Source organism: Dipodomys merriami, unplaced genomic scaffold, assembly GCF_024711535.1.
Source record: "Dipodomys merriami isolate MVZ:Mamm:240054 unplaced genomic scaffold, mDipMer1.0.p SCAF_29, whole genome shotgun sequence".
Lineage (NCBI taxonomy): Eukaryota > Metazoa > Chordata > Mammalia > Rodentia > Heteromyidae > Dipodomys > Dipodomys merriami.
In genome coordinates this window covers 15507709-15520552 of record NW_027204381.1, presented here as the reverse complement: position 1 = coordinate 15520552, position 12844 = coordinate 15507709, and the positions used below count along the sequence as shown (strand labels likewise).

The window sequence follows — 12844 nt, the reverse complement described above, 5'->3', positions numbered from 1 at the left end:
AAGAAGAACAGGAGGAAAAGGAGGTGGAGAAAAAGAAAGAGAAGTAGAAAAAGAAAGAGAAAGAGGAGGGGAAAACAAAGGAAGAGGAGAAAAGGAGGAGGGAGAATCCCATTTCAGTTCCCTTTTTCCAATTAACTCTGTGCGTGCCTGGCTCTCGAGGGTGGACATGGAGGGGGGGTTTCTAAAGGAAGCAAAGGGGACCGGTGGGAGGGCGGAGCTCTGGCTCTGTGCAGCCCGAAGGGGAGGAGACACACACTCTGGTCCATCTTTCTCCAGGGGGATCAGCCATTCTGGGCATCACGATGCACTCCCGGGGCAGTGTTTATCTGGGACATCTTCCAGAAGTGCGCCACCGCAGAACCTTGCTATAAAGTTAAATTGTGTGAAACCAATTCCGTGTGTGAAGGAGGCGAGAAAGTAGCTCACACATATTAGGAGCAAAATGGGCACAATCTGTTCCCCATCTTTAAGGCACTATCAGTTCCAGAAGGCAGTGAAAGGCTGGGTGGATCACTTAGCCTGGGTCAGGTGCACTGGCATCCTTCCCCGGCAAACAGGTGATCTTTGCATTCTGGCCAATTTTATGACCCACGGGCGGCTACTCTACTAATCAGTTAAGTTGACACAAAATGGCAGCTACACATAAGATATAATGACTATCTTGTTAGGCCAAGGCTCTGTTGCTTGAATCACACCTCAAGCTCAATCTACTAAGAAATAAACATATTGTCTCCAGACTTTGTGGTCGCCTGAATTTTATTTTTTTTTATAAGATTTAAAGGGAAACATTTTTTTCCACTTATACCAAGGGGGAAAAAAATGCTAAAAAGGGGGATGACAGAGAATGCTACACATATAGATTTCTTCTGCTTTCGGATAATCTCACGTCAAGACATTTTGCTGGAATAACATCATGTTTGATTTACAGACAAAAGACCCCAAGTGGCGCGCAGAAGGGCCAGGGTACGCCCCGGGGAGGAGGGAGAGCACGCATTGCATGAGTGAGTGCGAGGCCAGGGTCCCCACCCCAGCTGCAGATACATCTTCAGAGTACGCGTCAAGCTTGATGGTATAACAGATGTATATTTCCAACAGCTCTTGGAAGTATTTCAGTAGACAGACACTCCAGAACACGAGGCGAAGGCACCGGAGATTGTTTACTTAATGTTCTCAGGGACTAAAGATCTTTTCCCAGTATTGAAAAAAAAAATCAGTCTTCTGACAGCATTAACACCACACACACACACACACACACACACACACACACACACACTATTCTCCCTTATAGACTACAATGTTGTCAGTTTCATACACTCAGCATTAACACCACACACACACACACACACACACACACACACACACACACACACTATTCTCCCTTATAGACTACAATGTTGTTGTCAGTTTCATACACTTTGACCTTATAAAGAGCTCCCTCAGGAAGCAATTTCTGGAGATTTTCCCAGATAAACACAGCTACATTTTCGGTTGTGCTGTAGAGAGAAAAGGAAAAAAGTAAAGAAGTTCAAGGTGCATGTTAAGAAACCAAATTTCTTGTTGAATATTTACAGAGAACAAATTCTGACTGAAAAGTATCACTAGACTAAAAATTTGGTCACCCAGCAATCAGATGAAATGTTAGCTCTGGGATGCCCACCTTACAGTGTCCGCAAAGTACGCCACGTCCAGGTCCAAGTTCTTGTGATCGAGGGGCTCCATGATCGCCTCCTACGGGCAGAACAGAGCCACCACTCAGCACGCAAGGCCCCTAAGTCTCTGAACCTTACCCCATCTGTACTTGGGACTCCATGCCATTCAGTGTTCTCTCTGGGACCAATAAAGCAGGCCTACAATGTTTAGGGCTGCAAAATCAAGTCTGCCACAGCTCCCTGTAATGCTGAGCTGTCCTTGCTACTCAAAGTAAAGACATGAGAAAACAAAAACCAGAGCATCCTGGAGTTTTCTCCAAACACAAGCCACTGCCATTCAGCGCTCAGTCCAACACTTCCTAAGCTCTGTACAACAGGATACTAGAAATGCCCTTTCTCCAGTCTCACCCACACAATGCTGCAGGAGACAAAGCCCATAAGAAAGTGTTTATATATAAATATAAATATATATTTAAATGTATAAATATAAATATATTTATGGACTTTGTTTTCACATATATACTGTTTATATATATACTTTACATAGAGTATATGTATGTATAGTATATATACATATATACTATACATATATACTATACATATATAGTATATGTATGTAAAGTATATATACTTTACATAGAGTATATGTATATAAATAGTATATAGACTATATTGAGTATATATATACTCCCTATTTTATATATTATATACTTATATATTATATAGTACATATAATCTATATATTATAAATATTAGACATAACTTATATATAATTTATTTAAGTTATATATTATTTATTATATTAATTATATATTATATAAATTATATATTATAGATTCCATATAAATATATATACTCATATACGTTTAAATAAATATATCATTTTATATACATATTTATTTATCAATCACAGTATCACTTGTCTGCGACCTCTCACATATGGTCTCCATGTGTCCATGTTTTGTGTCCCATCTTTGTTACTTGTATATGTGTGTTTTGTGTCCCCAGTCTTTACCTAAATTCTTTGAGCACTGTGCTATTTATTCACTCATTCCTCACTCATTGACCCAACTAACAATGTTAGGGTACTCAGTAGCCTTTATCTCAGTTTTAGAGTACTCACTCTTCTTTATCTCTTACAAAAAGCAAAGTACACACTTCATGGCTACATCTCACTCACTTCAGTGTTTCTAGAACTTAGCTGGGAAAAAAATGATGCAAGTAAGCCGCTCTACTTAGTATATGCATAGCAGTAGTGTCAAGAAGGCACGATTGATCATTCATTTTTAGGAAACAAAAGTCAAAGATCAGAATAACACTCAGTTGCAGAGTGGAAGTAGGACGCTAAAAAAGCAGGTTGGCTCAGGAGGAGGGGCAAGAGAGCCAGAGCGCAGAAAAAGGTCCCGAGCTCTTGCCCTGGGGCAAGGCAGGCCTCCCTCAGCTTGCAGCTAGGGAGGAAGAGACGTCTGTGTAATCTCTGGGAGGTCTCACAACGCCAGAACAGTTAGCTAACACAATCAATAAGCCCCCTTAATGCCTTCCTCTGTGTTGTCTCTACAAGGAACTGCCCAGGAAATTTCTTTTTTTTTTTTTTTTTTTTTTAGGCATTATACCTTTTTATTCCTTTGCTAAGAGTACTCTTTGGTCCTACTGTGTGTGAATGCCTATAGTCCTGTGTAATTTATCATGTTCATTTCAGTGTTTTTAAATTAGGAATATAATAGGGAGGCCATAACCTCAAGGGACATCTTAGGTATTTCCTCAAGGTCTCTACTCTTTTATACTAGAGTGCAGGTCTGTGTATTCAGACTGTCCAAGAAATAAACTCTCACCAGCTGTCCTGTCTTCTTCTTTTTTTGGCTATACCCACAGGGTTGAACACAGGGTTTGTTTGCTATGCAGGTACTTCAGCATTCAAGCCACATCCTATACACCTTTCCTTGGCTGGGTTAGTGTTCAGGTGTTTTGTCTGGGGCGAGCCTCAGCCTCTGATCTTCTTAGCCACAGTATGTACCATCACTCCTACCCAGGAAATTTCTAATAAAGCCAGAGGGAACAAAAAAAGGTGGTCTATATATATATATATATATATATATACATACATATATATGTATGTATATGTATATATATGTATATATGCATATATGTGTATATATATATATATATATATGAAGAGAGAGAGAGAGAGAGAGAGAGAAAGAGAAAGAGACAGAGACAAAGATAGAAAAAGAGAGAGGGAACTGGGTGCTGGTGGCTCACACCTATAATCCTAGCTACTCTAGAGGCTGAGATCTGAGGATCACAATTCAAAGCTAGCCCAGGCAGGAGAGTCATCCACTAGAAAACCAGAAGTGATGCTGTAGCAAAAGTGATGCCTTGAGCAAAAGAGCTCAGGGACCCTGCCCAGGTCCCCAGTTTAAACCCCACCCAAAAAAAAAGTCTATATTAAAGGGTACAAGAAGTAGTGAGAGAAGAAAAGGTATTATTTGAAAGAAGAGATATTTGTTCTATGCAGGACACAAGGATCTTTCAGTGAGAAATACCAGGTGTGCATGCTACAGGTCTCCCGAAGCTATAACACAACACAAAGGAATTACTTTCTACTAAGAAGACCTTCCAAGAACAAGAGCAGTCTCTCCAACTATGCCCTCCTATCCCCGCCATAAAGCCACGGAACCTCAAGAACTAAGTCAGCAAAATTTATAGAGGAGATAGCACATAAGAAATACTCACAGCCAAGCACTGGTGGGTCAAACTATAATCCTCGCTACTCAGTAGGCTGAGATCCAGAGGATCAAGGTTCAAAGCCAGCCTAGCCAGGAGAGTCCATGAAGCTTCATCTCCAATTATTAGCAAAGAGCCAGGGTGAAGGTATGGCTCAAGTGATAAAGAGTCCAGGCCAAGAAACCCAGTCATTGTGAGGCCCTGAGCTCAAACCCCAGCAGTGGTTAAAAAAGAAAAAAAAGGGGGGGAGGGTGACATCGTCCAAGAAGAAATGTACTCTACCTGACTTAGGTAACTAGAAACCCTTTGTACATCACCATTATAATAACAATTAAAGAAGGTTGTTGTTGTTGTTGTTTAAGAAAAAGCTGGGCAGCAGTGGCTGACACCTATAATCTTAGCTACTCAGGAGGCTGAGATCTGAAGATCACAGTTTGAAGATGAGCAAAGTCCATGAAACTTTTTTGTTTGTTTGTTTTTGGGTCCGGTTGTGAGGCTTGAACTCTGGGCCTGGGCACTGTCCCTCAGCTCTTCAGCTCAAGGCTAGTGCTCTACCACTTGAGCCACAGCACCACTTCCAGCTTTTTTCTTTTTGCTTATGTGGTGCTGAGGAATTGAACTCAGGGCCTCAGGCATGCAAGGCAAGTGCTGTACCACTGAGCCACCTTCCCAGCCCTCCATGAAACTCTTATTTCCAATTAAACACCAAAAAAGACAGAAGTGGAGCTGTGGTTTCAAGTAACAGAGTGCTAGCTTTGAGCACAAAAGCTCAGGGAAAGCACTCAGGCTCTGAGTTCAAGCCCTAGGACCAATACGAGAGAGAGAGAGAGAGAGAGAGAGAGAGAGAGAGAGAGAGAGAGAGAGAGAGAGAGAGAGAGAGAGAGAGAGAGAGAGAGAGAGAGAGAGAGAGAGAGAGAGAGAGAGAGAGAGAGAAAGAGAGAGAGAGAGAGGGGGGGGGGGGCGGGAGAGAGGGGAGAGAGGGGGAGAAAAAGAAGACGTGTTGGCAGTACCACTATGGCATTACCTCCATGAATTTTTTGAGGTCAGTCAAGTTCATGACCATTCCTGTATCAGGATCAATCTAGAGAAGAAACAAGGGTGAATATTGCTCTTTTCGGCTCTCCATATTGAAACCATTGGCAATGATTAAAGGCCGTTGAACATGCAGATGTGCCGCTGCTGCCCACACTGCACTGAAGCCCCAGGCAGTCACCAGCTGCTCTTCTCCCCTCCTCCCAGGGCACACTGCAGGCGAGGCTGGGAGGGGAGAGGCCAGGATCACAAGCAGCCCGGCACACACAGAGGCCAACAACAAAGCAACGGAAACCACACTGGACACAGAGGGAGGCCCCAGCAATCTGAACAGAGCACACAAATATCTTCAGCACAAGGGATGAAGGCATGGTCCAAGTGGTAGAGCACCAGCGTGAGCAAGAAAGCCAAGCGAGCGTGAGGCCCCCAATATCAAAAAAACAATAATTTTTTTTTCAGCACATACCTCTCCGTATACTGTCACCACAACTATGGGAAAGAAAACGAAACACCAAAAGAACAAGCTAAACTTTCAACCAATTATACAGCTACATACAAATCAGCAATGTTAATTCTTCCTTAGATCTCTGGCCCCCAAAGCTATATGTATATTTTCTCACAAAACATCTTTTTTTTTTTTTTTTGGTCGGTCGTGGGGCCTGAACTCTGGGCCTGGGCACTGTCCCTCAGTTCTTCAGTCCAAGGCTAGTGCTCTACCACTTGAGCCACAGTGCTACTTCTGGCTTTTTTTTTTCTGCTTATGTGGTACTGAAGAATCAAACCCAGAGCCTCCTGCATGCAAGGCAAGTGCTCTACCACTGAGCCACCTTCCCAGCCGCACATCTGTCCTTTTAATTATGATCTTTTGTCCAACTAAAGCAAGACTCAACCAACACAGAGGAGCTTAGGAGGGCCTGTGGCTAAGCAGAAGTCAGCCAAGGCCAAAAAGGGGTCTAAATCCTGCTTAGGACGTTAGTGTTGTCAGGGAAGACAAAACTGCAGCTCAGTCTCTACCTGCAAAAGCAGGGAATGGGCATTCAGGAGTCTGGCCACACAGTGAACTGGCCAGTTATAGGCAGGACCTTTCCAAGCAAGCAAAACTACTATGGATTCTTATCTCTTTCCTTCCAGGACTACACATTCACTTGAGACTAATGCCTTGCAAAACAAATACTTGTACAGAGCATTAAAATCTTGATCAGTACTTTACCAATTAATGACTTTAAAACAATTTGTATTTTTAGGTACTTCCTGAGTTTGAGAAGTAGGAGAGAAAGAGGCAGCAGAAACTGATCTTCTGACACCTGATCTGGTGTTTCCTTGTGGGGATAACTAGGGTTTGAACTCAGAACTTCACACTTACTAGGCAGGGGGTCTGTCACTAGAGCCATTCTGCCAGCATTAATTGTCCTGACTTTTGTAATGCCATCCTACACTGAGGTTTATGTGGCTGGTTTTTATGGCATCAGCTCCAGAGTCTCTTATCCTTGCATATATTACTTACTTTCATTCAAGGGCTCGAAGCACCGATCCTGTCCAAGAATCTCCTTCCCCCTCCCATCCACCCCAGCTGAGCGCCCTTCACTGAAGAGCTGGCATTTCACCAGTCTCCTCTCACCTTTGTAATTGTGCCCGTGGCCATTGGGATTGTTGCATTTCCCATAGAGTTTCAAGTTTTCTTCCTCACTCAGAGACTTGCTAACAAAAGAAAAAGAAAAGTCAGTCAGCGTGACCCAAGATTGTTTGAATTCAGGCTCCTTCTCTGTTCCCAACATTTTATTATTTGCTCTGATCTTTCCAAAGTATAATCACTGATCATCATGTTAGTTCATCAACTTGAGAAATCACTTGTATTTCATTACATACCTTGACATCAGAACCAACAGACATGCTGTAATTAGACTACTGTTCCATACAATTTGGCACTATAAAAACAAAACGCCCTACGTTCCATAGCAAGATTCCAACTTATGTAATCATTCCTTTTAGTTTTCAATTCAACAAACGTTTACTGAACACCTATTATGTAAAAGGCAATACAGAATAAAACCAGAGCACAGATAGCAATCACATAGGAAGCTATTAGTCCTCAAGCAACTTAAAATCACTTTCCTCCCAGAAAGGAACTGTGACCTTGGATAACCTGTTTTAACAATCTTGCTCAACTCTGCCTACTGAAAAACCTCACAACCGGTCCAGGGATATTCAAATCAGGTGAAAATGTAAAAGTACAAATCTTAGCTATTGCTCCAGACAGAAAGCAATCTACTTAATGAATCCGTGCCTCTGTACTCACCCAAGTGCCACACCCACTATCATCCCTTTAAGATCTTTAGTTATTGTACAAGGACACACAGAACCGTAGTTCACAGGGCTTCTGCATAAAATTATCTCCCTGCACCCTCCCCAACATGGGCCACATGGCAAGATGCCGAGAGAGACCAGGGACAAGTGTGTCCCTGTCACTTACAAACAGGAAATTGAACCCCTGTGCAGTCTGCAGCCTGGCCCACCCGCCAGGGTGCCTGCACTCAGCGACCAGAGGGCGACTATCCGAAACCCCCTGGCTGGGCCCCAGCCCGAGGCCACGCCCCCGCCCGAGGCCTCGCCCCCCCACCCGAGGCCACGCCCGCGCCCGAGGCCACGCCCCGCCAGAGGCCCCGCCCCCGCCAGAGGCCCCGCCCGCCCTAGGCCCCGCCCCCGCCAGAGGCCCCGCCCCTCCCGAGGCCACGCCCCGCCCGAGGCCACGCCCCGAGGGCGGTCCCTGCGCAGGTGCCGCCTCCGGCCCGGGCTCCTGCGGACACACCCCACCATGGCCGCCCCGTCCCTGACGCCAGTGGGCACACCCTACCTGTGCAGGCGGTGGCTGGCGCTGAAGGAGACCAGGCGGGACACCCGCGCCCGGCGGCGACCCGGGCCCACCGCGTCCATGGTCTGCAGGCCGCGCGCGGGTGACCAGCCCTGCTCCCCCCCAGCTCCCGCGCTCCCGCTTGGCGCCGGTGGGCGGGGCCTCCCCGCGGCTGCGCAGTGAAGGCTCGCGCCGGAAGCTGCCGAGTCGTCTCGCGGTCTGGGTGCGCGGACCTTGGACCTGTGGGTGTGGACGTTGGTTCTGGGGTCCGAGGCCCGAGGGGCACCTGCCGTGTCCTCGAGGGGTGCTTTTGAGCTTCCTTCCCGCGCAAGCCTTGGGCTCGAGCCCTGGGGGCCACTGTCAGAGCGCAGTCTCCACTGCGGGCTCCTGCCTGGCGTCCCAGCCACGCTGGTGGCTGAGATCCTGAGGATCGCGGTTCTAGGCCCCCCCGAAGAAGGTCCCAACCATTAGCTCGGGAGCGTGCATCTGTCATCCCAGCACTCTGGAGCTGGAGAGGAGAGGATCTGGAGTTGGAAAGCGACCTCAGGAGACCCTGTCTCACAAACACCACCCCTGGGATTTGAGGGCACCTGCAGGACCACGTGTTCTGCGGACTGTTGGATGACAACTCCCCCCAAGAAAAATGCTTCCGTCCTCCGCACTGGCCTCCAGCAGGCGCGAGCCCGTTGATCGGGCAGAACAGGAACAGCACAGACACCCTCTGACAGGCAGCCTAGCAACTCACGCCTGGGAGCGCCAGGACGGTGCTTGCCAGGAGGTCCAGAGTTCCCAGCACCTGCCAGCAGGGGCCTCTCTGCTCGTTGGCTGTGGGAGGCACCGGCTCGGGCTGGCGCTGTGCAGGGTGCAGGCCCGAGGGTAGCTGAGCGTTTGTAGATGAGAACAGTCCAATGCAATAGCAGGTGATACGTGGCAGGCCACCGAGGCGAGGCCCACTGGGATTTCCAAGCGAGCTGCCTCTTGTGTTTGTTCAGGCATTAAAATGTTGAATGTTCTTGTTACACCATTCTTCACATATTTTCACTCCCACCCCCCCTTGGGCTATAAAAGACCTCCAAGAACCCAGAACTTGGAGAGATTTTTGAGATAAAGCCTATCTCATTCAACACCTCCATTTACAGATAAGAAGCCCAGGCAATTGAAACCATATTTCCCAAATATTGACTACACTGGAGATAAAAACACTCTAAATGTCAATGGTTAACTGAACACTCTAGAAACAGTGTAAATACTCACCCACCTGGGGGAAGAAAGAATTTCTGAGCGATTGCTTCAGTTTGCCTATTTAGTAAGATGTTTCATTGTGGTTGCAGAATTGCTTGCTCTGGATTATTTTACGAAGGGTACGTCTGCACAAGGATATTCACATATTGAATTTTTCCCTGTCCTAAATTCAAAAGTTGATATCCAAACTTTATTTGGAAAGAGACAGGCATAATTACTTGGGGTGTGGTCATTTGGGTGCATCCTAATCCAATGTGATGAATAGAGTGTCCCCATTAAAAAAAAAAAAGCTGGGCACGGTGGTGCATAGCTATAATCCCAGCTATTTGGAAGGCTGAGGCAGGAAGATTGCTTGAGTCTAGGAATTCAAAGCCAGCCTGGGAAACATAACAAGACTTTATCAAAATAAAACCTTTTGACACAGCAACAGACAAGTATATTGCAAAGGAATGCCATCCGAAGACGTAAAGACAAAGGCCAAGAAGGCCTGAAAACAGATCTGTCCTCAGCACCCTCCAAGGGAACAAACCCCGTTTCCAACATCTAGCTTTCAGTGCTGAGATCAAAAGCCATTTAGGTATATCCTCCCTCCCCCATACCACTTCACCCATTCAGCATACACTGGCTTTGTGCTTGGCTCCGTTGTCTCCTGAGGTTAGCTTCTATTAAGAAGTCCCCATATGGGCTGGGAATGTGGCTTCATGCTTGCCTTGCATGCATGAAGCCCAGGGTTCTATTCCTCAGTACCACATAAAAAGAAATTGCCGGAAGTGGCCGTGTGGCTCAAGTGGTAGAGTGCTAGCCTTGAGCAAAAGCAGCTCAGGGACAGTGCCCAGGCCTTGAGTTCAAGCCCCAGGACAGGCCAAAAAAAAAAAAAAAAAAGTCCCAGTGAAAAGCCAAGTGCTGGAATTCATGTCTATAATCACAGCTTGGGAGCTTGAGTTTGAGGCTAGTTTGCTGTCTCGAAGAACATGGAACACCAGAAGGTATTTAAATGTGTACATATTAGCAAAATTACTCACTGTGAAGTCAATGTTTACTTAGCGCCTAGATGGCTGTGGTGCAGGTGTCAGCGGCATAGCAGTGAGTCACGTGTTTGTGACTAGAGTTCAACAGAACTAATGTAATGAATTCAAAAACACCTAAGTCTGCCCTCTGACAGCAAAGGAAGACCTCCAGAAAGAAGAGAAGCATTGAGCTCTTCTCCAGCTATGGAAGCAGAGAATGTAAGGTGTTCTCCAGATGTGGAGGTAGAGGATTCCAGAGGGTTGTAAGAAAAGGAAATGTGGAGGGGTGCCGTCCACATTGGCACGTCTTAGCTGCCCAGAAGCAGGATGGCTTCATGCTAGAAACACTGTTCCAACACCAAATTTTCAAGGGTTGCAAATGTCACTCCAAGAGTACAGAAAAGGAGGTCCCACCCTTGGGTCTCCGACCTGGGTCCTCACATTTCAAGGCACAAACCAGCGTTGTTTACTCAGGGAAGATCCCAAGGTGTGACCATCCCAAAGATGACAGTGTGGCTTACAGTTATGATTTGTCCGGAAGCAATGTTCATCCCACAAACCCGAGTGCAAACTCCCCGCCTCAGGCAGCCCTGGCCATGTCACCCACGGTCCACCGGGCCTCTTGCTTGCCTCTGATATGGCGCCCCAGAGCTGGCCAACTCACCTTCCTCTTCCCTCGCTTGGTGCCCCATGTCCTACCTTTCTTTGAGTCTCTTGACATTGGCCAGTAATAAGAGTTGGGTTTAGGAAGAAAATAAAGACCCTGCTTGTGCTTGGAGCCATGGTTATATGCTTACTCCATCTTGCAAAATTTTAGCTGGGAGCTGGTGGTTCACACTTATAACCCTAACTACTCAGGAAGTGGAGATCTGAGGATCATGGATCAAAGCCAGCCCCAGCAGGAAAGTCCATGAAACTCTTTTTTTTGGTGGGGTGGTCAATCATGGGGCTTGAACTCTGGGCCTGGGCACTGTCCCTTAGCTCTTCAGCTCAAGGTTAGTGCTCTAGCACTTAAACCACAGTGCTACTTCTGGTTTTCTAGTGGTTTATTGTGCATAAGAGTCTCACAGACTTTCCTGGCCAGGCTGGCTTTGAACCACGATCCTCAGATCTCAGCCTCCTGAGTAGCTAGGATTACAGGTGTGAGCCACCTGTGCATGGCTCCACAAGACTCTTATCTCCAATTAACCACCAGAAAACCAGATGTGGCACTGTGATTCAAAGCAGCAGCTTTGAACAAAAGAACTCAGGGATGGCACCCAGACCTCACGATGGGCAAAAAAAGCTCTTAAAAATATTTCTGTATTTGATTACTAGGCACTGTGCCTAGACCATAAATGCTATTGAGCCTCCTGGGCTGTGTGTGTCTGTGTATGTGTGTATTCTTTAAGAACCTTACAGAGGGCCTTGGATCAAGCCATATAATGAATCCAGCTACCTGCTGCACATTTGAACTTCATTCCCTGTGTACGTATGGAGTAAAGGTTAAATACAGACAGGCAGAAGAGGCCATCAGACCTCTCTGCTTCCCAGAGGCTGGAGTTTCCTAGCAAGCATCCATGTTTTGCCTATAAGGAATGCCTTTTGGAGAATGGTTCATCTCAGCCTCTGAGCCCCCATCTCTGCTATGTTCCTGCTGTCCATTCTTCCTGCCATTGTGTACCTCTGTCCAGTTGTTCATGTCACAAACCCAGTACTTTTGCTTTACTGCCACTGTGCAAACCTCCATGCATACATTTATGGGTGAACACTTCACTGCGGAGCCTAGAGGGCTTGTGGAGCCTGAAATAACTCCGAAGGAAAATTAAAGAGGAAACTAGCAGTCTACGCCTGTGTGGAGAAATCTACCCATGATTCAAACTGCATATTTGGGGGGACTTCAGCAACAATCGGCAGGCAGAAGCCTGAATTGTTTAATTGATCTAAGATGGGAGATGAGCGGGAGAGCTCAGGGCTGTTTAGTAAAACCTGGTGAGGGGTAGAACATGGAGATTATATGGTCTCTAGCGCCACCTGTTGTCCACCTAGTGAAGAACTGCTGGCTTCCACCAGCCCCTAGAGAACTAGACACAGAGGTTAAGAGACCTGCCTGATTTCAGTGACCTCCAAAGGAAGGCTGAACTGGAGGACAGAGGGGGACGGCCGCCCGTGCTCTGCAGCAAGGTACAGCAGATAAAATAGCATCTGCCATGGATAACAGAGAAACATCCCGCACTGAGGAGGAGGCCACTAAGCAGGGCAGAGCTGGCTTCCAGCCCCCTGAGCAGTTTAGGGCCCATGGTAGCAGGAAGTACACCATGTTTCAGATCTAGACTTTAAGCCCATTATCCATGATTATTTCT

The 12844-nt window shown here is 46.5% G+C and overlaps 1 protein-coding gene across 3 annotated transcripts; it reads right to left on the bottom strand.

Annotated features, from left to right (window-relative positions):
* Positions 1 to 738: 738 nt before the first annotated feature.
* Pts (6-pyruvoyltetrahydropterin synthase) lies at positions 739 to 8413 on the bottom strand. Of its 3 annotated transcripts, none has more exons than XM_070038449.1 (6): positions 8257 to 8413; positions 7024 to 7103; positions 5872 to 5894; positions 5398 to 5454; positions 1658 to 1728; positions 739 to 1493 (listed from the first exon to the last, which is right to left on the bottom strand). In XM_070038449.1, the coding sequence occupies exons 1-6, from the start codon at positions 8334 to 8336 to the stop codon at positions 1370 to 1372; spliced, it is 435 nt and encodes a 144-aa protein (XP_069894550.1). In that variant the 5' UTR covers positions 8337 to 8413; the 3' UTR covers positions 739 to 1369. The 3 variants fall into 3 exon arrangements, with proteins under 3 accessions (XP_069894550.1, XP_069894551.1, XP_069894553.1); XM_070038450.1 differs by lacking the exon at positions 8257 to 8413 and adding an exon at positions 7702 to 7739; XM_070038452.1 differs by lacking the exon at positions 8257 to 8413 and adding an exon at positions 7272 to 7512.
* Positions 8414 to 12844: the final 4431 nt, after the last annotated feature.

Bases quoted from the DNA above. Each gene is read 5' to 3' on its own strand.
- Pts (XM_070038449.1), bottom strand. From the start codon at position 8,336: ATGGACGCGGTGGGCCCGGGTCGCCGCCGGGCGCGGGTGTCCCGCCTG. The intron at 1,729-5,397 runs GTAATGCCATAG...TTCTGCCCGTAG, and splicing joins ACCTCAAAAAATTCATGGAG to GAGGCGATCATGGAGCCCCT. The intron at 1,494-1,657 runs GTGGGCATCCCA...TTCTCTCTACAG, and splicing joins TACTTTGCGGACACTGTAAG to CACAACCGAAAATGTAGCTG.